At 48.0% G+C, this 27,901-nt stretch overlaps 2 protein-coding genes and 1 non-coding gene across 3 annotated transcripts; 1 reads left to right on the forward strand and 2 right to left on the reverse strand.

Annotated features, from left to right (window-relative positions):
* Positions 1-6,833: 6,833 nt before the first annotated feature.
* Positions 6,834-8,365, reverse strand: EI90DRAFT_3076980 (uncharacterized protein). Its single transcript, XM_039061699.1, has 6 exons — positions 7,811-8,365; positions 7,600-7,758; positions 7,414-7,479; positions 7,261-7,357; positions 7,074-7,204; positions 6,834-7,021 (listed from the first exon to the last, which is right to left on the reverse strand). Exons 1-6 carry the CDS (start codon positions 8,152-8,154, stop codon positions 6,889-6,891), a joined length of 930 nt encoding a protein of 309 aa, XP_038911222.1. The 5' UTR covers positions 8,155-8,365; the 3' UTR covers positions 6,834-6,888.
* A 447-nt stretch (positions 8,366-8,812) lies between these two features.
* EI90DRAFT_3076983 (dynamin protein dnm1) lies at positions 8,813-12,127 on the forward strand. Its single transcript, XM_039061700.1, has 12 exons — positions 8,813-8,902; positions 8,957-8,988; positions 9,048-9,088; positions 9,148-9,449; positions 9,577-9,989; positions 10,046-10,168; positions 10,222-10,584; positions 10,637-10,849; positions 10,908-11,014; positions 11,069-11,298; positions 11,337-11,401; positions 11,465-12,127. The coding sequence occupies exons 1-12, from the start codon at positions 8,845-8,847 to the stop codon at positions 11,807-11,809; spliced, it is 2,292 nt and encodes a 763-aa protein (XP_038911223.1). The 5' UTR covers positions 8,813-8,844; the 3' UTR covers positions 11,810-12,127.
* A 10,852-nt stretch (positions 12,128-22,979) lies between these two features.
* EI90DRAFT_t219 lies at positions 22,980-23,052 on the reverse strand. The gene has a single exon. It is a non-coding gene; the product is annotated as a tRNA-Tyr (tRNA).
* Between the last annotated feature and the right edge of the window lie 4,849 nt (positions 23,053-27,901).

Here is a 27,901-nt window from a genome sequence, read left to right on the forward strand (position 1 = left end):
CAGTTGAACTCGGTAATGTACTTCCTGATAGTTTGTCTGTCCTTCATTGTTAGGTTGAACAAACATTCTTCAGCCTCACCGATGGGATCGCACGGGCCAAAATTATGTTTGAGTTCCCCCACAAACCTTGCCCAGTCGTTCATCCACTGTGGTTCTCGACCAGGGCGGTAACTGCGAAGGATATCAGGCTTGAACCAGTCCAGTGCCGCTCCCTTCAGGTAGGAGATGGTGAACAGGACCTTGTCAGCCTCGGTCGGGAAAGATCGGGCACGAGTCATAAAATTTACTTCACATTGAGTGAAGAACATATGAAGTTTGTTTCGGTCGGAGCTGTCGAATGGTTCGGGTTCATGGACCTTCTTACAGGCCGGTTCAGGATGAGGCAGTGGTGGAGGAGCTGGTGGTGGTGCTGGTGGCAGAATGATCTGGTGGATGTCGCAAGTGGTTCAAGCAAGGTCGGTGATCACCCTGGTAAGCATGAAGACCATTCATCCCTTTGGCAGGGCTTGCTCAGCTTGCTCAGTGTTGATTTCTTTGATTTCCTTGTCGACAATAACCAGCAGGTTGGCAGGTAACTCCTCCTGTGGCGCTGGCTTGGGTGCTGGCTGTCAGGGATCAGTAACAACCCTGGACCCTATGCCAGCTGCGCATATGCACGTGGGAAGTATGCCGGTAATTCCCGTCTACTCCGCTTACCTAAGCCCTGGTGACCCGGATCATCTCCGGCATTGTTCTGGAACATTCTATGATCACGTGATTCTATCGGCAATCCGTTTGGTTTCCTTATTGCCGGACTCTACATGTATATAGCTGACCCTAAGATGGGGACATCCCTTTCCCCTGGCTTTAATCACAACTAGGTTATCGGAGCATCCTGTGCGAGCACGCACGTCCCCTGACACTGGCTTGGGTTCCGGCACTGGCTCAATCGGGGTCTGGGCCGTTACCTCAGCCTCATTGCCCAGTGAATCGCTGTCGACTTCGCTTGGCGTTCATTCCCAGTGGTATTGATGGCGTTTCACTAGTGTTGAGGACCGTAAGTCTGCCTGGTCTGCTGTGAACAGGGGTTTGTCTGACTCTTCCCTATCAAATAATATGGGTCCTGGGTTTGCGAGACATGGTGTTAACGTCAAGAGCAAGGGGAGTTCGAAAATACTGTCAGGGCATGGGAAACGTTACTGTGGTTTGCCATTGGTGACCATTAAGGTCCACTGTCTTGGCATAACAGCCTGTTAAGGGTGGGGTTGACTATCATGGTGAAACAGGGTTTCAGCTTCAACGACTTGACCATGAGCATTGTGCCTCGTGCTTGATGTGGCCCCGATATTTCAGAGTGCAGAGGGTGTGACTAAGTCAGACAAGAAGCACAGAGGGTAACCCTAGTTGATTTTTGAACTAAAGTGTGAGGTAGTGTACAACCGGTATTTAAGTATAACAGAATGAATAGGAATTAGTCACCAGATCTCACAGAGATTGCAGGTGGCTTTAAGAAGGATAAAAACAAACAAAGAACGTGGGAGAAGGATGGCTGTGCATGGCCATTGTTATGGAAATGGAGAATCTTATGGTCCGTGACAGGCAACCAGACCCTGAGGCCCCTTGCTATGGAAATGGGCCTAGACTCCTATAGACCAGGCACACAGGTAAGATATTTCTTACTTCGTCTCACTTCATTCTCTGCCAAACCCCATGCCAAGCTTTCCCACTGGGTTTTGGTGCTGGCTGGGGATTTGTTGATTTCCAAGGGACTTCCTTTGGCCATATAACATTTGTATTAGATAGATACAAGTCATATGACATGTATGGCAATTGCCAAGATGTTTTCTCATTATCAAAGACATAACCCACAAACCTTGTACCACGATTGTAACATCCTCACCATTGTGTCACCACTGTAAACTCAACCTGTAACCCTAGAACCATGTCCACCTCCCTATTCATCCTCTCCATGACAAAACTGCAACGAGGAGGGCATTCCCATGCCCAACCTCCTGCTGCCCGCTCCCACCAGTCCACTGGGTGGTCGAGTGGTTACTCCCATCCTACCAGAAGTTCCCTATCAGGAACTGTAGCTGATCCCACCTCCTCAGGAGAAGGATACGGTCCAGGCAGCTCCAGGATGCCTGGCCACGCACCCGCAGGTCCCACTTCCCACGGTCACCCACTACCGTGCACTGGTCCACCAGCCCGCTTTCCCTAACAACTCCCGCTACCGGTACGCTCCCATGAGCGCCAAGTCACCGATAGCCACCAACTGGGTGACTCCCTTTGGGAGTCCCAGTATCCCTCACTACCGGTACGCTCCATTGAGTGCCAAGTCACCGCTAGCCAAACACTCCCAGCACACCTGCTACCGGCACGCTCCCAGGAGTGCCAAGTCCCTGTTAGCAGACAGCCAGGTGGCTCCCTCAAGGAGCCCACATCATACTTGCTACCAGTACGCTCCCAGGAGCGCCAAGTTACCGTTGGCCGACACACAGGTTGTACTTCCATACACTCATCCTATTCTGCTCTCCCTCCAATGGCTACACAGCCACCTCCATTAGTGAGCCGAACGGCTCAGGTTGGGTTCCCCAGAACCCATTCCTGTAACAGCCATCAAGAAAACAAGAGTAAATAAGGAATGAATGTAGGCCCGTTGCAGGCCATGAAAAAGGTAATAATGACAGGGGAGGGTGACAGGCTTGTCCAGGCAGCATCAGGCAGGGAGTGGAGTAGACGGGGTAGAAGTGGAGGTGGGAGAAGGAGTGGGGAGTGAGCACCTGACCATGGGAATTGCCAGATTGTGATACCCTATCCCTGTCTGCTCCAATAGCCACCTTTGGACCTGACACCACTGTCCTCTCCTCCCTCTGCTCCTTCCGTCCCTCTTCCATCAACCTCTGCCAAGTTATGACCTTCTGCTGCCATCCCATACCCCATACTCAGACACCACTCATACCTTCACTCTGAGATCCCATCATGGTCCTGACCTCGGACTTTGACTCCACCTTGGCTTAAGTCCACTGCATTGGTGACCTCATTTCACGTAAACACCATTGCCAATATTCCTCAGACTTCCAACCCCACCTCTGCAAGCTCTGCTACCCCCGAGCTTCATGGACCATCCTCAGCACCTTCACTGCTTGTACTGTATATCTTGCACTTCTCCCTCACCCTTATTTGGACTACTGCTTCTTTACATTTAGCCAGTTAGTCACCAACCCCACTTCACCTCATCCTCCTGCTGTCAGGCACACCCGCCTGACCCACTCCATCCGGTCCGACCCCACCTGATTCCACTACCCTCACCTGCTACCCCCATCCTCTCTCCTCCCTTCTCTCCCTCTCCTTTCCCCTTCCTCCTTCTTCTTCTTTCCTTTCTTTCTCCTTCTTTCCTTTTCTATTACATGGATGACTTCCTTGCTCGATGTACCATTAACCAGACTGCACAACACGCCCAGACCCAGACACACCGAGTGACGCCCTACACACCGGATGCCCCTGAGACCTCTTACAGAGATGCCCAGGCGGACACGGCTGTGCGTGTAGATGACGTGGCACTCCCCACATGACCTCCAACCACATGTACATAAACACAGCCTAAGTGGGAACTGAGAAGTAACCTTCTTCTCACACTTCCCACTTTAGCCTAAGTGGCCAAGGACCCTTGTTTGCTTCGGGCCCGTTGTTACGCACGCCTGCGCTGCACCCTACCGGCCCTCAGCCCAGGTGATATACCTGGACGCTCTCGACCCTGGGTCGGTCCCTGACACCTGCCCCTCTGGGCTTCACCCTCCTTACCTCCTTTCAGATGTGCCATAGCATCTAACCCTTGACCCTTGGCACCACTCCATTTCTGTAATTCCCTTTGTCTCTGTTTGGACGCCTTTGTTCTGTTTCAGACCACCATTGTTTCCTCGTGCTTTCTTCTCTCTATTATATGTAGGTGCTTGTACATACTCGATTGACCCCCAGTCTAAAATCAACTAGAAATGCCCCCTAGAGACTTCCTCTTTGCTATGTCTGAAATTAAGGACCAACAGGATGAACAGCAATGGCACAGCGCTCCCCTTGAGTTGCTGAGGCCAAGGTCCCTCCTTGCTAAGCCTCCAGTTCCACTCCAGAATCATCCACTCTTGCCCCATTCTAACAGACCCCCTTGGCACTTTTGCTGCTTGTATTCTATACTTCACACTTCTCCCTCACCCTTATTTGGACTACTGCTTCTTTCTATTTAGCCAGTTAGTCATCCACCCCACTTCCCCTCATCCTCCTGCCCCTCTGGGCCCTCACCCTCCTTACCTCCTTTCAGACACACCATAGAGTCTAACCCTTGACCCTCAGTGTAGTTCCCCAACTGTATTTCCCTTTGTTTCCATTTGGACACCTTTGTTCTGTTTCAGACTCCCTTTGTTTCTTGTACTTCTGTCTCCCCTTTATATATAGACGATGTACATACTTGTTTGCCCCTCAGTCTGAAATTGACTAGAATGCCCCCTAGAGACTCTCCCCTCACTATGTCTGAAATTAAGGACTAACAGGACAACCAGCAATGGCACAGCACTGTAGGCAGGCTGTAAGGAGTGGAGGCAACACTTGCCCCATCCTTCATTCTATATCTTTATCGTATATTTGTTGCATAATAAATATGTATAAACACTGTATATATGGAAGTGTGGGAATGTTGCAAGGGTGGATTAGCCTTTACTTCCTCATTGAAAATACAGCCCATTATAGCGTATTCAATGGTCTGGAAGTGTGAGGCAAACATAATATCGTGCATATAGCGCGATTAAGTAAATAACTTACACAGCACAGCTGGTACGATGCAAACAAGCCGATTATTGCGATTCTACCACCCATGTCAAGCACCCCACTTCCAAAACACATCTACCACTGTTTCAAATACCCCTTCCATGTTTCCCATATTTCTTTCCGATTTTTTTAAGCCATTCCTGACCACGGACAACCATCAGTTTCCAAATTGGGCAACTGTCACCCGCATATTCCACTGCTTCCTCTGTATCTCCATCAATTCTCCACCAATCTGGACGAATTTGGTACCGTTGGAAAGCCCTTGTCAACACGAGTCGAACGATGTTACGAGTGACGCATTTGGTTCAGCGGTTGTTCCGATTGCCATGTTTCTTTATTTCCTTAACAACATCAATATTTCTTTGATATTACTTTTTTCTTATTTGTTCCTTGTGGATCTGTTGCCATCCTAAACCTGTCAGATCTTTCGGATTTCCATGCATACTTTTTTCATATTTATAACTGCCTCTTTCCTGTATTTACAAAGAGGACTCCCCCAACAGAGAGAGGTGCTGTTAGATCATGTGGATTCGGACGACTCCAGAGTGGAATCAGAGACTTAGTGTGGAAGGACCTTGGCCTCAGCAACTCATGTGGAGTGCTGTGCCATTGCTGGTTGTCCTAGGGGTCCCTAATTTCGGATCTAGCAGAGGGGAAGTCTCTTGGGGGGGAATCAAGTTGATTTCAGACTGAGGTTACAAGTTACTAAGTACATTGTATATAAGGAGGGGCCCAGAATCAAAAGGGACAAGGGTAGGATGAAAGGAGACAAAGGGAGCTGGAAGGAGGAACAACACTGAGGGTCAAGGGTTTGACTCAATGGTGTTTCCCAAAGGAGGAGTGAAGGGCCAAGGCCCAAGGAGGAAGGAAGGAGGATGGGAGTGGGGAATGGCCAGCTGACTGAATAGAAAGGAAGCAGCAGCCCAAATAGGAATGAGGGAGAATAGCAGAATTGAATGGAGCAATGCAATAGTTGCAAGGTCTGACGTAAGTCTGGAAAGTCCGAACTCGGAAGTTAAACTCCGGAATATTGGCAAACATAATTAAATGGAATGAGCTAACCAATACAATGGGTATAAGTGGAGGTGGGGTCAAAGTCCAAGGTCGGAGCTAAGACCGGAGGTTCCAGAGATGGAGATGTGAATGGGATTCCGGAGCGGAGGTCCGGAGTCAGGAGCATAGGTGTTGCATGCTCATCTGGAAGGTGTTGAGGTTGAGGTCGGACCCAGAATGTTCCGGAGTCAGACCAAAGGTGGTGTCAGAGCCAGAGGTGGGATAACCTCTTGGGAGTCGGCAAGGAGAAGGTGACGGAAGGGAAGTAGGGCTCCAGAGTAGTTTCGGAGTTCCGGAGCCGGAGCGGAGGTCAGGATTGTATGGATATGACAGGTGCTCCCCAACAGACATGAAGTTCTAGCAGATGTTACCAGTGCCCAGAGTGGCAAATACGAAGCCAAAGAGCTCAAGATATAGTGCAGGGACAGAGTTCCATCAGTTTGATTATTAGTGAGATTTATGAGTTTATCTTTTTATCACATCGCACCTGGACCATTTCTCCCCCCCCCCCTTCCTCTTCATCCAAACCTCCCCTGAGCACTCCCAACTCTGTGGCCCCCTCTCTTTCTCATTAGGGTGGTAGATCCCTTGCCCCCTTACAGTGCTCCCCTTGAGTCACTGAGGCCAAGGTCCCTCCTTGATAAGTCTCCGGTTCCATTCTGGAATCATCTGAACTCACCATATCTAACACTGCTAGGCAGTGTTCACAAATGTCAGGAAGAGGGGAGGTGGCAGGGGAAGTTTCAATGTTCGGGTCCTTTCCATATTTCCCAGAGATGAGTTGCTTACAACAAAGTTAGCAGATGGAAATGATCTTGATTTCGAGTCATATGTACTATTTTAGTTACATTTTTCTCTTTTCTCTTCTCTACTTCTTTGTTTGAGAGGTTGTGTTGGAAGGACAACCTCAAAGCCCACATTTATTAGTATATTTGTACCGACACCTTCTAATAATTAGTCAACAGTCACTCCGTTCCATCACCCTCAGATACAGTCCTTTCCACAGAAATTGACAGCAGCACCACAAGGTGCACCTACCTAATGGTGACAATAGTGATAAGATCGTACTTTAGAGAACCAGAATGGCCTCTCATTCTTTAGTGGTAATACATCAATCTCTCCAGTGTCTACTCGTTTGGTTTGATATTGGGTCATTTCGAGTTTGTTCCAACTGGCAATGTGACCCTTGTCAGGGAGAAGTATGGTGGTCACAGAAAGCTTACCGCCCGAGAGGTTTTGATCGCAGGGCTAAAGACATCTCAAATGCATATTTTGCAACATTGCCACCAGAGTCGAAAAGATCATGTATGAATACTTCGGAGCCAATTACGTGCCATCTTCCAGTGCAAAGGCCCTTGAAATGTAGATCAGAAAACCCAAGGTTTATCAGTAAAAATGGACCAAACCTACGGAGCGCACGATTGAGGTTTTTAGCTGTTGTACAACATCTGATGGATTATCCTCATTGGCAAGCAAGGACAGAACCGAACCATCCTGGAAAAAGCGGCTACATGGAACCCATTACCAGTCAGAAATCCTAACCTCAGGAATAACATGCCGCACAGATATCGATGGTAGGTGACAAGATGGCTGACATTGACCCAAGCATTGTCACTGAACCCAGGTCGCCTTCGCAGGTGATTCGGGCAAGCTTTGATCAACTATGTCAGGAACAGAGAAGTTCTGTGCTCACACGTCTATTGTGTTAATGTGAGAATTGAATTTTTTGGGTAAGTACGGCACTGTTACATACAATGGCACACTGCAATGTAAACTCCATCAAAACGTACCCGAGGGTGCAAAATGAGGGTGCGTCTATAGTCATTCCCATATGATGAATTGACAATCTCGGCAATGATGGCGTGTTTAGGAATTTGGGGTGGCTGATACAGTAGTCGGACGATATCGCTAGGGTATCATGCTCAACGAAAAGTAATGTCAGGCTAATCCCAACCCATACCGCCATAAGGAATTATCCATTGTGAGCACGCGGGCTTTCTTGCAAACAGCACCAAACCTCTCTAGAGCCGTATAATTGCAAGTCAAGGAGAAAAACCGAAGGATGTAAACGAGGAGCTCGGTTGGCAAGTGTTGTATCGGAACTGGCAAGTTCTCCACTAGAGGGGCAAAGCTGATGCTCTCGGAAATAGACGAGGTTGTAAGGACACCTCTAGCGATTGAAGCTGGGTTGTGGGGAGCGCTAGCGACAAGCTCAGTGGTCGCTTGGGGTGCCTTACGCAGGGAAAGCAGGTAATCTCCGGAAGAAAACACTCGATCCACGTTCGAATCGAGTCTGAAAGCCATTCTGTATAACCGAAGTGCATCATCCAAGGACCCTTCAGCTTCTGCGATAACGGCTTGTCTGTACACTTTCTACCGACACAGCATTGAGTGTCCCAGTCCTCGCTCATGGAATTTACTTACCAGTGCATTTCCAGTAATGAGGGCATGATGGGGAAGAGCCGGATTGTCTTCCGTGTGAGTGAACGAGCCCCTACTTGATTGGCTGTCTTGGGGGGTCCCGCGGATGGCCGCGGATTTGTGTCTTATTTCAGCCAACCACTCAGATCTGAACCGCTCAAGTTCGTCGTTATCAATGGTATCCATGTTGGAGATGAGGACGAAAGCCGTTAAGGGAATCGAGTTAAAGGCATCTGCCGATCTGTGGTATGAAACAGGGGAAATCCGGATCATTAGAGGGCGAGCTTTGAACTGAGTTCTATTCACATTCTCTGTGACGAGTAGTCGAGCGCGCGCTTGGGATTGAACAGCAAGCATTTCAATTGATATTTAAACGACCACAGGCGTTTGCGCCGTGTTTCCCATCACCAAGTCAGAGCCAGTCATCCGCCTTGATCGCCAGCTACTTGCGGAGAGTGCTCACATTACAATACCCATTTCATAGGCGAAGAGACGGTCTAGAGATCGAAATCCAACACAAAAATTAAAGCTTGTCGACCATACCGCTGCACGCCATTGTATTCCGCCCCTCTAATGGATTCCGAACTCATTGGACTTGTGAACAAGTTGCAAGACATGTTTTCAAATTTGGGTAAGCCTGCTTGCGACACCATTGTGTGCTTTCCTGGATAAATGTACTCTTCAGGCGGGGAACTGGACATGCCACAACTAGTCGTGGTAAGTAGCCTCATCCACGCAACACCATAAATAGTATGCGCGACCTAATAAGTTATGAGGTTGGAAGTCAGTCTGCAGGGAAATCCAGCGTTTTGGAAACGTGGGTGTCATGTTCTAATGAATAACAACATCTTTTAATCTGTGCAAATACGTGTTTAGTATAGTTGGAAGGGACTTTCTGCCGCGCGGCCAGGGGATTGTTACTCGGCGTCCCCTCGTTCTTCAATTGGTCCATGTAACACCCCTATTATCCACCTTAGAGCGGGAGTATGCTCAATTTTTGCACTTGGACAAACGGTTCACGGATTTTGAGGATGTGCGCAGGGAAATAGAACAGGAAACCCTAAGAGTTGCGGGACAGAACAAAGGGATCTCAAAGCTCCCAATCAATTTGCGGATATGCAGCCCTGACGTCCTTGACCTCACCCTTGTGGATCTCCCTGGATTGACGAAGGTAGGAGGTGTGATTCCGAAGACAATCACTCTGATGATGAAAACTTCATGAATTTTGATGACAGATACCTGTGGGTGGGTAGTTTCAGACCTCCCTTTTGAAAATCGCTGACTCGATTCATTTCAATTGTGAAGGGGATCAGCCAAGCGATATTGAGCGACAGATTCGAAACTTGGTCATGGACTATATTGGCAAACCGAATAGCGTCATACTATCAGTGTCCCCAGCCAATGTCGATCTCGCAAACTCTGAGGCTCTCAAACTTGCGCGCGCCGTTGACCCTCAAGGACGGAGGACAATAGGGGTGCTGACGAAGCTAGATCTGATGGATGCGGGTACGAATGCCGTCGACATCCTGAATGGTCGCATCTATCCTCTGAGATTGGGATTCGTTGGGGTTGTAAACCGAAGTCAGCAAGACATTAATAATCGTCGAAGCATGAAAGATACACGTCAAGCCGAAGCTGATTTTTTTACGTCACATCCCGCCTACAGGGCTATTGCGCACCGCAATGGGTCCAAGTTCTTAACCAAAACTCTGAATCAGGTGTGCCCAATTGATACTATAATTATATCGCATTCCACGGAACATCTATTGCTCAGGTTTTAATGAACCATATACGTGAAAAACTGCCTGACATGAAGGCGCGATTAAACACCCTGATGAGCCAGACCCAACAAGAGCTCAATGCGTTGGGAGAGACGTATGCCAGTGACCAAGACAAGGTATGGAGGTTAGGTTTAGTTTGGCCGAGGTGTCTATTGACCCTCTTCCTTAGGGCAGCGGCCTGGTGTTGCAGCTTATGACGCAGTTTGCCCATAACTTCGTTTCCTCCATCGAAGGCACTTCTCTTGAAATTAGCACCAAGGAACTGCTCGGCGGGGCGCGAATATACTACATATTCAATGAAGTCTTCGGCCATGCACTCAATTCGATCGATTCGACCAGCAATCTTAGTTCGCGAGACATCCGGACAGCGATTAGGAATTCCACAGGCCCACGGCCGAGCCTCTTCGTCCCCGAAGTAGCCTTCGATCTTCTGGTGAAACCCCAAATAAAATTGTTGGAGGCCCCCAGTCTCAGATGTGTAGAGATGGTATACGAGGAATTGGTGAAAATCTGCCACAATTGCTCGAATCCAGTGAGCTTCGTTTCTCGCGGGAGTTCGAACTATGACCCACAGCCCTTCGCAGGAATTGCAACGTTTCCCTCGCCTCCATGCACAAATAATTGAAGTCGTATCAGAACTACTTCGGGAACGTCTAGGCCCGACATCTGAATACATTTCCAGTCTCATTGCCATTCAAGCTGCGTACATCAATATAAACCACCCCGCATTTGTTATGGAATCCCGTGCAAGAAGCACGGCGCCTCCAAACAAACAAGTGACTGATGTTTCTCGCAATGTGGGTTCAGGTTCTAGAGTGTGCTTAGCATTGTTCCTCACTAGTTTAGCCACCGCAGCCTGAGGCAATGGAGATGACAGTTATAGTAGATGAAGAAGAGCCAAGTGATTCCGACGGATCATTCCCAACCGGTGGGAAACGCCAACGATTTCCTAGAAATGCGGGGTGGGTACAAATCAAAGTTGCCCAACGACTGCTAACGTCTTCAATTCAATGCAGTCCCGAGGTAGAGAAGGATCAACGTCCTTCCTCAGAGCCGTTGGATCCTGCGATATCCCGCTTAACTCCCGGCTCTCGGACCCATGATGCTCTCAACTCGCCACGACGAGTGTCCAGTACTTCTCATTCGCAACTGGTCCGCGAGACTTTCCTGAACTACTTCTTTGGAGGGCAGACTCAATCCATTTCCGATCGAAACCCTCAGCTCGACCTCCTGACAATCTCCCCATGTTTTTTGACGGGACGCCCAGGAAACCTTCCACCACAGCACGAAGTACCCTGGATAATAGCATAACGCTGGACATGAAGAGCCTGGGTAAACATCTAGAGCCTGTAATTTTGCCGTTCATGATTGTTGTTGCTTCAAACTGATTTCTCTTGCTGGATTAACATCAGGCTTCACATGATGCAATAATTCAACTGTCTGCTCGAGAAGAAATGGAAGCAAATCTCATCCGCTCCTTGATTGGTTCGTACTTTCACATCGTGCGCCAATCAATACAAGACCTGGTCCCAAAGGCAATCATGCACTTTCTTGTCAACAACACCTCACAGCAGGTACAGAATCGACTGGTAGCGACATTGTACAAGCCTGAGCTCTTTTCGGAACTACTAGATGAAGATGAGGCATTGGTGAATGAGAGATCCAGAGTGAGGGCACTGCTTGAGGCTTATAAGGAGGCATTCAAAACCCTCTCGGAGGTTGCACTGAAGCCAAGCAGTGGAGCCACTGTGTTGTAGACTTTTTTTACCATCCTCTTTTGTCCCTTCATGTCTGCAGGAAGGCTCACATCTTGCAAGTGTGAGCTATGGGAGCTAATATAGGAGTCATATTTGATACTAGAAATGGCTGCTGTGCAGCCCTGACCTTGCTTGTGATAAGCCTTCTGCATGTGAGGTTAACTGCCACAACCAAACATTTTCTGCTGAATTGTTGATCTTTCCATCAAACTGGTAGGGTCTTTTTTCACCATTATGCTGAGGTTCTTTCTACCATTGCACAACTTTTATTAAGCTGTCATGGATGTTCTTTCCCCTCTTTTTGTTTGCCATGAGCACACTACATTAGTTATTACTAGAGTGCATGCTCCACATCGTGTTCACCTGCACAGCTTTTTATTCAGTTTACATTGGATGCTATGGTACAGGAAATTGATGAATGCATCATTGACTGAACATGGAACAAATGGGCCAATACATTGTACATGGAGAGGATTTTGACCTTGTGTCACACATATTCCTTGAGTGGGTGAAAGGAAATCAGATTTGTGTGCATAAATAATTGAAGATGGAGCTTACTGTCCCATTACGACCATTGGTTCAGTCACATGTCACAATGAGACTTTGAACAGATGAATGTATTGACAACTAATTCCCACAGGGTCCGGGAGTTGCCGGAAACAGCAAATCCATTCATTTTTTATTCAGTTCAATATTCTCACGTGATGTATGGCACATGTCACACTGAGGGATGAACTATGCAAGAAGGAGCTGGCAATCCCTGAAACCCATGGGAATGAACCTACAGTCATAATGGGACAGTATGCATTGCACATTTGGAGGGTGAAGCAGTAAGGTTGGCCATGTTGCTGAGTGGTTTAGGGCTATCACCAAGATAAGCAACCAGGTTGGTGTTTTGTTCTGTGAAATGCATTGTGCAATGATGTCATATCCCAGATCTTCCACCTCCCTCCACCCTATTCCTATATGACTCCTATGACTTCCACCAGCCCTCCCAATCTCTCTCTGCTACCTCCGGTCGATGCCAATGGCCCTAGGACTACCTCCTTTGACTCTCTCCTGCTCTGCCTCCCATCTACATCCACATCACCTCCAGACCTCTGCTACCACACCTCCACCTCCTCGGACCCCTTGTTCAAAGGAGATGGACCTGCTCGTTGTTGGTAAACCTCAACTTGCCTATCCACCCTCCTTCTTACTTCTGGTCTCCACACCTCCGGTACCTCTGGTACCTCCCCATTCCTACCTGACCTCCGGTCTTGATAATCTTTATTGTTTTATCATTTGATATTTTCTACAACCCTAATCTTCCGGACTACAACTTCTGGGCTCTGGACCTTTCTGGACGTCTCTCTCTGTAGTCCCCTGCTTATTCTTAGATGGTTCCAGGCCTTGCCATTCAGTTGGCTTTTAAGACTCCCACTCCACAAACCTCAGACCTAATTCAGGCTTTTCGCCTATCCCTTATTTGTCCTGTGGATTCTTTTCTATTTACTTCCCCTTCCCCTTGGTAACCTTTGTTTACCTTTGGATCCAAATTGCTCTGCTATATGTATGTGCAATACCCCTCCAGTAAAATAGTTCCCCCAGTTATAATATAAAAAAGTCTTCAGCCCTCGAATCCAAACCTCCTCTAGGATGTCTATCACATCCCACTTGTCTGCTACTCTACCCTGAACCAAGAGCTGAGTAACAGGTGTGTCTAAAGGCGCCTTGTGTCATATCCATACAATCCCAACCTCCGCTCCGGGCTCCTGGAACTCCGAACTCCAACTTCCAGAGTCCTACTTCCCTTCCGTCACTTTCTCCTTGCCAACTCCCAAGAGGTTATCCCACCTCTGGCTCGGACACCACCTTCGGTCCGACTCTGGAACATTCCAGGTCCGACCCCAACCTCGACACCTTCCAGATGAGTACGCAAAACCTATGCTCCCGACTCCGGACCTCTGCTCCGGAATCCCATTTGCGTCTCCGTCTCCGGAACCTCCGGTCTTAGCTCCGACCTCGGACTTTGACCCCACCTCCGCTTATACCCATTGTATTGGTTAGCTCATTCCATTTAATTATGTTTGCCAATATTCCGGAGTTTAACTTCCGAGTTCGGACTTTCTGGACTTACCTCGGACCTTGCAACTATTGCATTGTCCTATTCAATACCGCTATTCTCCCTCATTCCTATTTGGGCTGCTGCTTCCTTTCTATTCAGTCAGCTAGCCATTCCCCACTCCCAACCTCCTTCCTTCCTCCTTGGGCCTTGGCCCTTCCTTCCTCCTTTGGGAAACACCATTGAGTCAAACCCTTGACCCTTGGTGTTGTTCCTCTTTCCATCTCCCTTTGTCTCCTTTCGTCCTACCCTTGTTCCTTTTGATTCCAGACCCCTCCTTATATACAATGTACCTAGTAACTTGTAACCTCAGTCCGAAATTGACATGAATTCCCCCCAAGAGACTTTCCCTCTGCTAGATCCGAAATTAGGGACCCCCTAGGACAACCAGCAATGGCACAGCGCTCTGCCTGAGTCGCTGAGGCCGAGGTCCTTCCACGCTAAGTCTCCGATTCCATTCCAGAGTCGTCCGAATCCGCCCAGTTCTAACACCTTGGTATAAAACCCAAAAAGAATTGCATGATGAATGATTGACCCTTGCTAATGCCTCCATTGTTAAGTAGTGAGGGGGGGCTTCCAGCCCCCTTCTGCTGGCGGCCTTGGTTCCTCCATCACCAGCTCCCCTGACAAATTGGGGTCAACGAGAACGTAATGGGCCCAGCACTCCATTCCAAGTCGCTGAAGCTGAGTCCCTTCAACACCCCATCACCCTTGGAGCTCCACCCCACCTCCAGCCTGTCTCTGACCCACCGTCGGAAGACCCAGAACACTGAGCTCCACCAGACAGCGTCGCCTGGGCACCGATCAGACCTCTCCCCAGGAACATGTTTGTGACAGATGATGAAATTGCCCAGTTTCAGGTCATAGCTGTAGGCCTTGTTAGGAGTTGTAAGAACCTAGAGATTTTGCATCATATATTTGAGTGAAAGGTTTCTAAGCATGGGTTGAGTAGATTGTACATTATAAGTGGGGGGACAAACTTCAGTGAAAACAGTCATCAGGACACAGTCATAGCTGATGGTGATGTTCCTGTTTGGAAAGTTGAGATGCCAACCAGTGTAATGGAAGAGAAGGGAAGATGGATGACTCATAAAAGGATGAAGTTTTGCACATTGACCCAAGCTTGTCAAGTCAGAGGGATTAAGTCAAGGGTGTAGTTGTTGGTGTGTTGTTTGGCTCATTTCACAAACCTTGCAACAACCTATGAAACCGAAACAGATGTCTGATACATTAGTGAGATAATTCCTTGTTGAGATGGTTGAACATGTACAGACATCTTGGAAAGGAAATTAGAAAGGATTAAATGAATTCCACAGCATAACATACTCTTGTAAATCCTCAGGATAGAGTGGGTTGTTTTGGAAGATAGTGCTGGTGGGATAATTGAAAGCAAGTTGCCAGTCATCATCGCTGAGCCCATTGTTAGGGGAAGTGGTCAATCTAGTTGTGCAGAGGGGTGAGAGGCCACAGTATCTTTTTCTTTGTCATCATTTTTGTTGTCTGGAAATGTATAAATCATTAGGATGAGTGACTGTTAGATACAGTGAGTTCGGATGATTCTGGAATGGAATCGGAGACTTATTGTGGAAGGACCTTGGCCTCAGCGACTCAGGCAGAGCACTGTGCCATTGCTGGTTGTCCTGGGGGTCCCTAATTTTGGATCTAGTGAGGGGAAGTCTCTTAGGGGGCATTCTAGTCGATTTCAGACTGAGGTTACAAGTTACTAGGTACATTGTATATAAAGTCGGGGTCTGGAAGCAAAAGGAACAAGGGTAGGCTGGAAGTAGACAAAGGGAGCTGGAAGGGGGAACAACACCAAGGGTCAAGGGTTTGACTCAATGGTGTTTCCCAAAGGAGGAGTGAAGGGCCAAGGCCCAAGGAGGAAGGAAGGAGGAAGGGAGTGGGGAATGGCTAGCTGACTGAATAGAAAGAAGCAGCAGCCCAAATAGGGACGAGGGAGAATAGCAGAAATGAATGGGACAATGCAATAGTTGCAAGGTCCAAAGTAAGTCCGGAAAGTCTGAACTCAGAAGTTAAACTCCAGAATATTGGCAAAGGTAAATAAATGGAATTGGCTAACCAATACAATGGGTATAAGTGGAGGTGGGGTTAAAGTCCAAGATTGGAGCTGAGACCAGAGGTTCCAGAGTGGAGGTCCGGAGTCAGGAGTGTAGATGTTGCATGTGTCAGGGCATGCCCTGACATGCCCTGCCTGACCCCCGCTCCGCTTCCCCACTCCGCACCACATCTTCCTTCTTCCCTTCTTCTTTCTTTCTTTCTCTCTCTTACATGGACCACCTTTCCCACTGTTCAATGTATCACCAGGGCCCATGCCCATTTCCCCTCCTGTATCTTACCATCCCTATATTGCCATCACCACCACTGCACTCACCCTGCGCCTGCAATGGACCCTCTCAGGATCTCCTGCGGAGACACCTGGAGAGCCATGGCTGTGTGTGAGGGTGACATGGTGCACCCCATGTGATCGACCCCACATGTATATAATAACAGCTGGAGTGGGAACCAAAGAAGTATGTCAGGGCACACACCCTGACTAGCCGGACCCGGACCCACATCCAGACCCGCTTCCACCCACCATGCTTCCCGCACATGTGCACACTCTGCGTGCCGCATGCTCCAGGCCCGGTTCCTACCCCTTCATGTGACTTCTGGGTATCCCCGGAAGTTTTCCTGATATGGTGGCCACTGTGGGAAGATGAGAAGTTAGCTTCCTTCTCATCTTCTTACCCACAGTAGGTTGTGCCCTGGATAGGGCTGGTTACACCATAGGACTGTGGACCATAGGGGAGGGTCATGGGGACCTGGGAGTCATCCCCTGACAAAGTAGCCTTCTTCCCACATTCCCACTTCAGCAAGTAGTGTAGCCCTTTATGATACTCACATTCCCACTTCAGACTAAGTGGTTGGGGACACTCACCCCGTGACAGGACTGCCACTAGGCATAGCCACTATTCATCCCACCAAGTCCCACACACTGGGACCTTGCTGCTTTCGGAGCTGTCCCTGACAGCAGAAGAAGGCTTCAATCTCATCTCCCCCACCTCCCCCACCATAGTGACTGAAGAGCAGTACGATGAGCTGCTGTCCTGATTCCAAGAGCTCCAAGCCATCGTAGAGAGCCAAGCTCAAAACCAGCCCCCAGCCGCACCTGCACCAGCACCGGTTCCCACACCACACCTGCACCCGCCCCCAGACCCAAACCACCTAAAGTCGCCCCCCCCCACTGCCTTCTCTGGAGCAGCCGAAGACCTTGACCACTTCAAGGCTGAATGTGGCATATACTTCCATGTCTGAGCAGCGGAATTCCCCAATGCCCTCTCCCAGATCCTCTTTGTCCTGTCTTATATGAAGGGAGGGACTGCGGGGGCATGGGTGACGCAGTACACCATTGCGCTACTGATGATGGGCTCCCCCTGGCTCACCATGGACAAGTTCAACACAGAACTCAACGCCATGTTCCAGGACCCAAACCATGAGGCCACAGCCAGACAGAAGCTGGCCACTCTGCAGCAGGGCAGCGACTCCATGGATAAGATCATCCAGGAGTTTGAGATCCTTGGACCCGCCTCATGGCTAGGGGACATGGGGCTAGTGGATCACTTTGAACAGGCAATCAACTCCTGGTTCCACGAGAGCATTTACCACCTCTGCCCCATGCCAACGACCTGGGCTGAGTGGAAACACAAGGCCACCCTCCTTGACAACCAGTGGCAGCATTTCCAGGTGATGCAACCCCGCTTGGCCCCCACCAGGCCCCCACTCTTGCACCCTGACACCGCTATATCACAGCTTACAGATGTTACCTAGCACCTGACACAGAGTCCCCCAGTCCCCCAAAGCTCGTTGAACCTCCCCTATCATCGTTGTATTTTTTGATAATTTTTCAGACCAGGTTACAGCCCACCCGGACATGTTACTGGGCCGCTTTCACAGTATTTTCACCATAACTCTCCCAGTTCTTCACCGATCCGGATGCACTTGGTATCGCTGGAAAGCTACCATCAAGACGAGTAGAACGAGTCCAAGATCGGGAGATTTGTTGCAGCCGTTGTGGAGATCGCCGGAATTCATCGATTGTGTGGCCGTTCCTATATATTTTTTATGTTTTCTGTTGTTTTCTTTGTTCTGTGTTGTTCTATCCACTTCTGTCCATCCCTAACACTGTTGGATCGCTCGGACTTTAGTTCGGATGACCATGGTTTATATACAAAATGTATCTAGTATGATACAGAGATTCTCCCCTCTGCTCCGCTAAGTACTAGGTCCGTGTGCCTGGGGTGGTGTTTGAGTGCTTGTAGTCTTGGGGACAGTGCTTCGCAGGCAGTACTGCTAGCTTGTCTTCCAGGGAGGTCCACCTAGTGTTGAGATTTTTAGGCTGAGTTAGTCAGGACCGGGGTCACAGTGAGTCCAAAACCCTAGGTGCCCTTTCCACCCCCTACTTCTTTCCCTTTGGTAAGGGAGCAGCTGGAGAGAGGTGAGCCTTTGATTGTGGTCTAGCCTTCCCTCCCCACTTGCAATGCAAGCATGCATCATCCATTCCTTATACCACTGTGGGAAGATGAGAAGTTAACTTCCTTCTCATCTCTTACCCACAGTAGGACTGTGCCCTGGACAGGGCTGTTTACAGGAGAGGCTGTGGGCCATAGGGGAGGGTCATGGGGACCCAGGAGTCATCCCCTGACAGATTTGTCATATCCATCTCCTGCCACCACCTTCTGTCACCTCCAGCCATCCCAGATTGCCTCCACTCTGCCATCCTCAACCTTGGAGCCCCCAAATCCTGTAATCTCCTCCAACTCCCCCAATGGTCATCACCCCCCCATTTCAATATATTACTGATGCCTCCCTAAGTACAGAACCCCAAAGGCCTCTGGACAGCTCCAATGTCTGCAAGCACACCCCCACCTCCACTGGGCCATTTAATTGCCTACCCTGCAAGTCCACCTTTGGACCACTGAAGGAGCAGAGCTGGATCACCTTATGTAACCAGTTTCCTACATCCAATAACAATATTAGAGTTTGTGCTGATTTGCTTACTGACTGTGTTTTGGTTGCCAAATATATAATTGTTCACTGTATAAACAACAATAAACACCCCCCAACGATCTCACCTGATGTATGGATCATCTATGGATAAAATTCTATATTGACTTTACTATAATTTCTAGTCAATATTAAGTAGTCAATAAGACCTACTGGCTCCTAGAGAACCAGTTGTGGCTGCATGGTGTAGTGGTTATCACCTCCAAATATATATGTTCAAATCCTGGTGTGGCCACCTTTTTCAGATTACAATAAGAGGTGCCCTAGTGACAACTCTATCTGGGTTTGGGTGATTATTCCAGTCTATGTGGATGATATCACTCTAGCTTGCAATGACTTGGCTGCCCTAACTTCACTCAAAACTGAGCTTAAGTCCAAGTTCGAAATGTGAGATCTAGGGGAGCTCAACTATATCCTAGGCCTTGAAGTCCATCGCAATCGTGCAAATCATACAATCTGGCTTTCCCAGCACAAACATACCCTAGACATCCTGCAACGCTTCCATCACAAGCATTGCAGACCCATTGTCACTCCCCTTGACCCCGATATCACCCTTTCCAAAATTGAGAACATGCCACAGGAAGAGAAGGACTTTATGCAAGGTGTGCCATACTTGAGTGCAGTGGGCAGCCTTATGTACTTGGCCATTGGGACTAGGCCAGACATAGCTTATGCTGTTGGCCTCTTAAGTCGATTCAACTCCTGCCCAGGCAAGATACATTGGAATGCAATCCAAAGGGTGTTCAGGTATCTCAAAGGTACTTCTGACTTCTGTCTTGAGTTAGGGCCATCATCTTCAGGGGGAGTCACTCTCTCTGTGTTCTCTGACTCAGACTATGCAGGGGACGCTTCAAAGGCACTCTCAACTTCGGGGTATGCCGCTTTTGTTGGCTCCTCATGTGTTAGCTGGTCTAGTAGATGCCAAGATGTTGTTGCCAAGTCAACTACAGAAGCTGAGCTCTAGGCTGCAAATGCAGGAGCCCCAGATGGTACTTGGATGTGTCATCTACTGCAGGAACTTGGATATTCCCAAGGCTCTTCATTCCCCCTCCACATGGACAACCAATCTTCCATCAAAGTCGTCAAAAACCCAGAACACCATGGGAGAATGAAGCATATTGAGACAAAGTATTATTGGATTAGGGATCAGGTTGACTTAGGGAGGTTGGAGATCAAATGGGTAGCTTCCAGGGAAAATTGTGCTGACATATTCACAAAGGCTCTCTCTAGAGACCTTCACCAACATCAATGTTCCTTGTTAGGACTTAGGAAGCTGGAGCTGGATTGAGGGGGAGTGTTGTGGTTATTTCACTTGGTTTCTCTTCAATCTGTGCTCTATTTCACATCACATGACTGTGGAGTCATCCTTTACTGTTACTACTAGGTGTATTAACACTAAAATCCGACTCAGGAAGCGCCTATTAGCTGGGTTATAATACAATCCAGCTCAAGTTTTCTAAGTCCCAACAATGAGCATTGGTGTTGATGGAGCTCTCTAGACAGAGCCTTTGTGAGGATGTCTGCAGAATTATCCTTAGAAGGTACCCATTTAACCTCCAGTTTCCCTGAGTCAACCTGATCCCTAATCCAGTAGTACTTTGTCTGGATGTGCTTCATTCTACCATGATGCTCTGGTTTTTGGTGACTTTGATGGATGATTGGTTGTCCATGTAAAGAGGGAATGATGAACCTATTGTAACTCAGCTGGTGGCACACCCTGAGTTGGACTTTAATGTTTATACAGATAGTAGGGACAACTCTGGTGTCATGTGATGCTTATAGAGTGCAGATTGAAAAGAAAAGGACAAAGAAATGAGAAACTACAACACCATTTGTATCATGTGACTGCAGGTGGAGTCATCCTTTAACTGTTACTTCTACTTGGAATAACATTAAAGGACAACTCAGAGTGGCTATTGCTGAGTTATAATACTTATTGGATGGTGCTCAGCTCAATCAGTCATCACTTCCTGGTTCTTTCTGGGGAGATGCTTTGGGTGCCCTGCTTCAACACTTGGGAGTTGGTGCCACTTCCAAAGGGGAGAAAACCAGTTGGATCAAAGTGGGTGTTCAAAATCAAGCAGAACTGTTGTGTTTTGTGTTGTGGATTATTTCTTTCAATCTTCGCTTTATAGATAGTCATGTGACTACTGAGTGGTTCTTTACTGTTTCTACTATTGAATAAACACTAAAGACCCACTCAGGGTGTGCCACCAGCTGAGATACAATAGGCAATGATCCAAAGTGACACTTAGTGAACCTATGGTGGCCAGTGGAGCCACTATTTGACATTGCAGACACTCTTGAGACAAGCATTGAGCCAGAAGTGTTGCTCACATTCAAGAATGCAACCACATACTATCTGATCTCAGAGTTTGAGTTGGAATTTGCAGTTATGCATGATGCAAATGGACATTTGCTGCCAGACAATTGTTGTAGTGCATCATATGAGCCAAAGGAGAGCAGCACCTTAGTGCCTGATCATGGCTAGAGCCCTGCACATTGCAGAAGAAGCGCCCAGTTAGTGAAGATGGTGAAATTCTACCCTTTTGATCCTGGAATTGAGCTCAATGTGACCAGAGCCATTCCAGAAGTGCAGGGAGAATCCCAGCACTTCATTCCATGTGATGTACCATGCCAGTTCAATACCAGCCAGAATTCCATGTGACCCAAGTTCAGTGGGGACTTTGAGATTGAGCCCCAGGATTGCACATATGCAGCTCAGCTTATAGGCACTCCTGAGTCGAACTGTAGTGTTAATACACAAGTAGTAACAGTTAAAATTCGACTCTGCAGTCATGTGACTATAAAGAGAGAAGAATAGAAGAGAAACAAAGAAAACAAGAGGTAGATAGACTACAACAGCACACTGATGAGAAAACATGATGAGACACAACCCGGTCCAGTCCAGAGCAGTGTAGTGGCAGCCCAAGTAGTCGACCTGGCTGCTGCAGCCATACCCAAGAGATCCAGCTAGTGCAAAACTCGGATTGAGTCCAGATTGTGCAGCACAGATGTGCCATGAGTGCAGAGCTGAGCCAGTTGAGAGCCTTAGAGCCTTAGAGCCTCAGACTCTTCTAGTTTGCACATAAATGCTGTAACCAGGCAAAAGAGCTGCCCAGACAAGAAAGTAGGGACCTGGGGGTAGTGTTTGAATTGGGTCAGAAGGAGGGAAAGGATGGTTGGTGGCGACAGTGCTGATACTGTGCCATGGTCCGGGTGCTAGAAAATCAATCTATAAAATCTCACTAAACCTGTACCCACCCCTGGTCCTTGGACAGTCATCAGGAGGCTTCTTTAACATATGGAGGGATCGCTCAACACCACATTCTTTGTAGCACAGAAGAGGGGTCCAACAACTGTAAGTACAACGCAAACTGGGTGTATATATAGAAAAAAGATAAAAGATAAGAGAAATAGGCGATAGATGGTGGCAATGGGAACAGGAAGAATGTTAGCAGCTTGGCTAAAGAACAATAAGGAAAAAGGGTGGACCACAAGGTGACAATAAAATAAATAAATGAGCTCATGAAATCAATATTGACCATCAATCTCGCTTCTCTACTGCATATTCATCGTCCTAACTCCCATCCCGTCATTCCATCCTCTTCTCCTGATCCGTCGCTGTCCTTAGAGCTCGAAATCGTGTGAATTGGTGGAAAATTGGTGGAGATATGGGGGAAATGGTGGATAACCGTGAAATTTGGGGAAGTGGCAATATGAGTCTTGAGAAAAAAGCATGGAAAAAATTGGAAAAAATGTGAAAATGTCCCGTGGGCATTGTGAATGTGTCAGAGGCTTGAAGGTGCTCGTTGGAGCCTCGAAAAATGTGGTTCTGGCCTTGTTTGTGTGGTACTTGCTGTGCCCTCCTACAATGCCAGACTAGTTAAGAACAAAGTGATAGTTTCAAGTGCTGAGGCTGAGCCCAAAGAGAATAATGGTGCTGAGCACACCACAGCCATACTGCAAGTTGCACACGAGAATATTGTAATCTGAAAAAGGTGGCCACACCAGGATTTGAACCAGGGACCATCCAAGATATATTTGGAGGTGATAACCACTACACCATGCAGCCATGACTGGTTCTCTAGGAGCCTGTAGGTCTTATTGACTACTGGGTCTATTGACTACAACAGAGAATGCGACTAAAGATGACACTGTGCCAGTCTGACAGTACCACATCTGGGAGCATGTGAACAAGTTCAGTTAGGTTTAGGGCAACGTTGTATCAGGGAATTTATCCCAACATCACACAGGCTCACAGGGGGGACAGTAATCTCCTGCCTCTCTCAATCTCACCAAATGTCCTTGTAGTATGGTGCTGTATAGTTGTGGCTGTGCAGTCACAGGACTACCCCAACTACACTCGCCAATGTATGCACATGAAAGAATGAAAGAGCACTGTTTTGTAGTGCAAGGGTTTATCCCTGCAACATACAGGCCTAGCTCTTGATTGCAGTCCCTTGCAATCTCCAAAAAGAAAACACAAAAAGCAAAAGAAAGTCAACCATAAAAGGAAGGAAAGTGAAAAGAAAAGAAAGTCCCAACTCCACATGGTGTTGAATGCCATGTGACCTCTAAACCTTCCCACACAATCTCAATGTGCGTGCTCAACTCCATCCTGCTCCATCCTGCTCCATACAGTCTCTCCCATCCTCACGATAAAAACCTCCTAAATCACAGCTTTCCAGTGATACCAATTTCGTCCAAATTGGCCCAGTGGAAGCTGAGATATGATGAAGTTGGAACTGCAGAAGTCACATGCAGTGCAAAGGCATGAGAAGATTCTGGTAGCTTGCCCAGAACAAGCACACATGCATGCTCAACAACTCCTCCCTCCTTCGGCACTCACTCAACCATCCAACTCAGCCCTCAACCCTCATCACATCACAACTCATCATCACTCATCATCTGGCTCCAGTGCCAAACTACACCTGAGACTTGCACTACCATGTGTGCCACTGGAGAACCACCAGGCGAATGGGAGGATTGGGCACAGTAGTACGCCCCATTTCCACTCCCATAACTGACCTGCATGTGCACAGTTACTAACTTCGCTCACATCGGCATAGAACTTCGCAGATCCAACGTGTGATCAACTTTGTGCTCGAAAACCAATGGATTCATCGCTAAGGCCTCCCAGCCTTAGCTCTTCTAGCTTGTACTCAGTGCTGTTGTGTACTGGGGTTGGCTTGTCTCTGGCTGCAGCGTCGTGCGACTCGTGCATGGGCTCGGAATCATCATCAGAAGCAGGGAAACTGAAGCTAGGGCTGGGAGGCCTTAGCTCTTTGAACTTGAACTCCACTCTCATATCAAATACAACAGCTCGGGTTGGGGTTGCCACGATAGGCACGTGCATGGGCTTGGGATCGACATCGGATGACAAACTGATGCTAAGGCCGGGAGGCCTTAGCTCTTTTGGCTTGAGCTTGATGCACTCTGGCACTGTGAGATCGAGCACGGTCACAGCATCGCATTCTGTGCTTGGGGGACTTCAACATAATTCACGACGTCACCATCTGGCAACTCCAGCACGAAAACTCGGGGAAAATCGAATAGAAAGTGGAAGGAATGTGGGTTTATTGTGTGAAGACTCGAACAAAGGTTGTCTGGCTAGGGGAAGGGGTTCAAATGTCGTGATATTGAGGACTAATGACACCTCTGACTTGGGAAAACTCTGAGAAACAGTGGAACTTCGAATGCCAAAGCCATCCTGTGCCCCATCGCAGGGTCCGCCAGGAAGACTCAGCGTAGTCTTGAGTGGCAACAGCCATGGCAACTGGTGTCAACTTGCACAACCCACGCAGACCACTCATGGATCCCAAACACAAGCTCCTGTGCCCTATCATAGGATCTGCCAGGAGGGGACTCTTTTCCCTTGGCAACTACAAACACACTCCTGTGCCCCATCTTGGGATCCACCAGGAGATGCAGCCATGGTGACTTGTGAACTCTATTCCAGAATGTGTGGAGCTTTGTTAAAACTTTGTCTCTTCTTGTAATCTCTTGTAATCCACGATGTAGATCATCAATTCCACAGGTGAGGAAGGCTCAGACAGAAAATAGATGGCTTGTTGCATGTAAGAAAATGGATGAGATGTTCGGCCAGAGAACTGTATCAATCCCCCCTGTCAGAAATGCAAGCAGGAATCTGCTACAGTCTCCAGAAAATGGAAGGTAGCACTCCAACTCACTCCCCAAAAACTAGGGAAGAAAGAGAAAGGGGGCTGGAAGGGTGTTGCGGTAAGAACGGGTCCGTATAATCAATGGGGAGGGGGGGGGGGAGGAAATTCGGGGAAATATATAACTCTGGTAACTCTTGCTTATCTTCTTTCCATGGTGGATTTCCCTGAAGGTCACAATAGCCCTTTACCAATCGTGTGGCCACTCACAGCACCCAAGTACACGGACTTCAAAAGTAGTGGGAGGGGGGGAAAATCGCCTATTCCGTCTCAATCACTACGTACATATATCCATACAGCAAACATACAATTTGTGAAAAGTTAGAATAAAATTCGCAAACAACAAAAGAAATTGAAAAGGAAAACACAAACTTCCTCATACCACTCCAAACACTGCATCAAACCTCCGTCCCTTTATTCCATCTAACTCTCCTTATCCATAGCTTTCTAACAATACCGATTTTGTGAAATTTGGTGGAGATTTGACTGAGAACAGGAATTCTCAGAAGCGGTATACATAACTCGATTATCTGTGCACAGGGAAACTTGGTCCAAATAAAATGCCATAATTTCAAGACTCCTCCAATGACTTCTTCAGCATTTATATTATTTGACTAACCCATATTTTCATTGAGACTAGCTTGCATGTGAGCATCTGAACAGTTCATATCGTCCCGTGACTGTCAGGGGACGCGCGTGCTCGCGCAAGATGCTCCGATAACCTAGTTGTGATTAAAGCCAGGGGAAAGGGATGTCCCCATCTTAGGGTCAGCTATATACATGTAGAGTCCGGCAATAAGGAAACCAAACGGATTGCCGATAGAATCACGTGATCATAGAATGTTCCAGAACAATGCCGGAGATGATCCAGGTCACCGGGGCTTAGGTAAGCGGAGTAGACGGGAATTACCGGCATACTTCCCACGCGCATACACGCAGCTGGCATAGGGTCCAGGGTCATTGCTGATCCCTGACAGTGACTCCCATCATGCCCAACAATCAGAATATCTCTGCAACCACTGGACCGATTAGGGTGAAATTGAGTCTTTGGGCATTTTTCTGGATTTAATGACCCCAAGATCGTCCTCTTCTGTCAACTTTTGACCTTGTTCCCATGGTCGTGGTCAAGTGCATGGACTTTGCACTTGAGGACATCTCAGGTCGAATTTCTCCACCAAATCTCAACCAATTCCTTTGCGGAAAGACTCTTTCGGTTCGTACGAAAACCCTCTTTCTTCTTTTTTATTACTCCCTCCTACGATTCCTTTTTCCTAATAATGTACAAGGGTGGGAGCCCAATTTTGTCATATTTGCTACATAAGGTTCCATGAATTTGAGCACACCTGTTATGCACTCCTACATACAGGCCTAGCTCTTCATCGTGGTCCCTCACGATATCACAAATTCCACATTCCAAATACTACACTTCCTAATACAGCATTCCCCTCCCATAAATATATCCCAGTTGCAATGAATTCCTGTCCTCATCCTATTCGTACAATTCCATTAAGATCTCACACTCTTCAGCTAAGCCTTTGCCCTCTTCCTCTTCCTGAGGTTAGGTGACTTTTTGGCTTCCTGATCTTTCAAAACAAGTTTCTTCTTCTTTGGCACAGGCACCTTGGAAGTAGAAGCTTCCTCTGATACCAAATCCGTTAACTCGGATTCCTTGACTTCCTCATGCACCAATGTGCCTTGAGCCGCTACCCTCTCCTTAAGCTCTGCCCTTATTTTCTCCTGCTCCTCGACCCTTTTTCCTAACTTCTTCTTGAATTCCCCTTTAACCAGAGTTGCCGATCCCATTTCCCGTTCCTTCTGCTCCATCTGTAACATACAGTCTGTGTAATGCATCATATAGGGTGACCTTGGTAAGGGCGCCAGTTCCCCCCAAGCATCCCAGAATGCTTGAGAATTCCCAATGAAATTTTTAATTCTTTGGTCCATGGAAGCATACCTCTCCAAGAACCTGTTCTTCATAGCATGAATGCATTTGGAGATGATGAGGTAATAATCATCATCCAAAATCAAGTTCTCATGGGTGGCCCTAAACATCACTTCCTGTCAGGAACGTGTCAGAAGCGTATCCGGGTGACCCGCAAGGCACACAAGGTCATCCGGGCTCGTAAGGTCGGAGGGGTGGGACTTTAGCTTCAGCGACTCGGGTGGAGCGCTGCGCTTCGTTCTTACGTTGGTGTCCCAATTTCAGACAGAAGCCTTACAATGAGGATAAGAGTTTAGAGGGGGAATCCAAGTCGATATACGAACTAAGGTACATCCGGTGTAACCTACACGCATTATAAACACAAGCAACTAAATGAGACTGGCCCGGAAGGAGTGGCGGATCAAGCACGATATTAATGAATGAAGAAAGGAACAAATAATCAATATCGGCAAACTTGGTCAACAAAAGGCAAGCAAGGAACAATAGGAGGAACAATAGTCCGTAAGCGGACAAAAGAGAAAAGGCCATCCGGCTGTCTAGCAAGCTGTCTGGCTGGGGGCGGACAACAATGAAGCGGGCAACCTAGGTTGGTAGGTACGCGTGCGAGGGAGGAAGTGTGGATGAGGGTGACGGGTGGACGGATGGGTGGACGGATGATGATGATAGCGGGAGGGACGGACCAAGTGGCACTAGGGCGCATAGAGGGAAGTGACGGATATGTCGGGTCATGACACTTCCATCGCTCTCGCTGTGTCCACTGCTTTCTCTTTGCAGACCCTTGCTTCATCATAGGTGGTTTG

The sequence above is a fragment of the Cantharellus anzutake genome (assembly GCF_015039405.1).
Source record: "Cantharellus anzutake strain C23 chromosome Unknown EI90scaffold_65, whole genome shotgun sequence".
In the NCBI taxonomy this organism is placed as follows: Eukaryota; Fungi; Basidiomycota; class Agaricomycetes; order Cantharellales; family Hydnaceae; genus Cantharellus; species Cantharellus anzutake.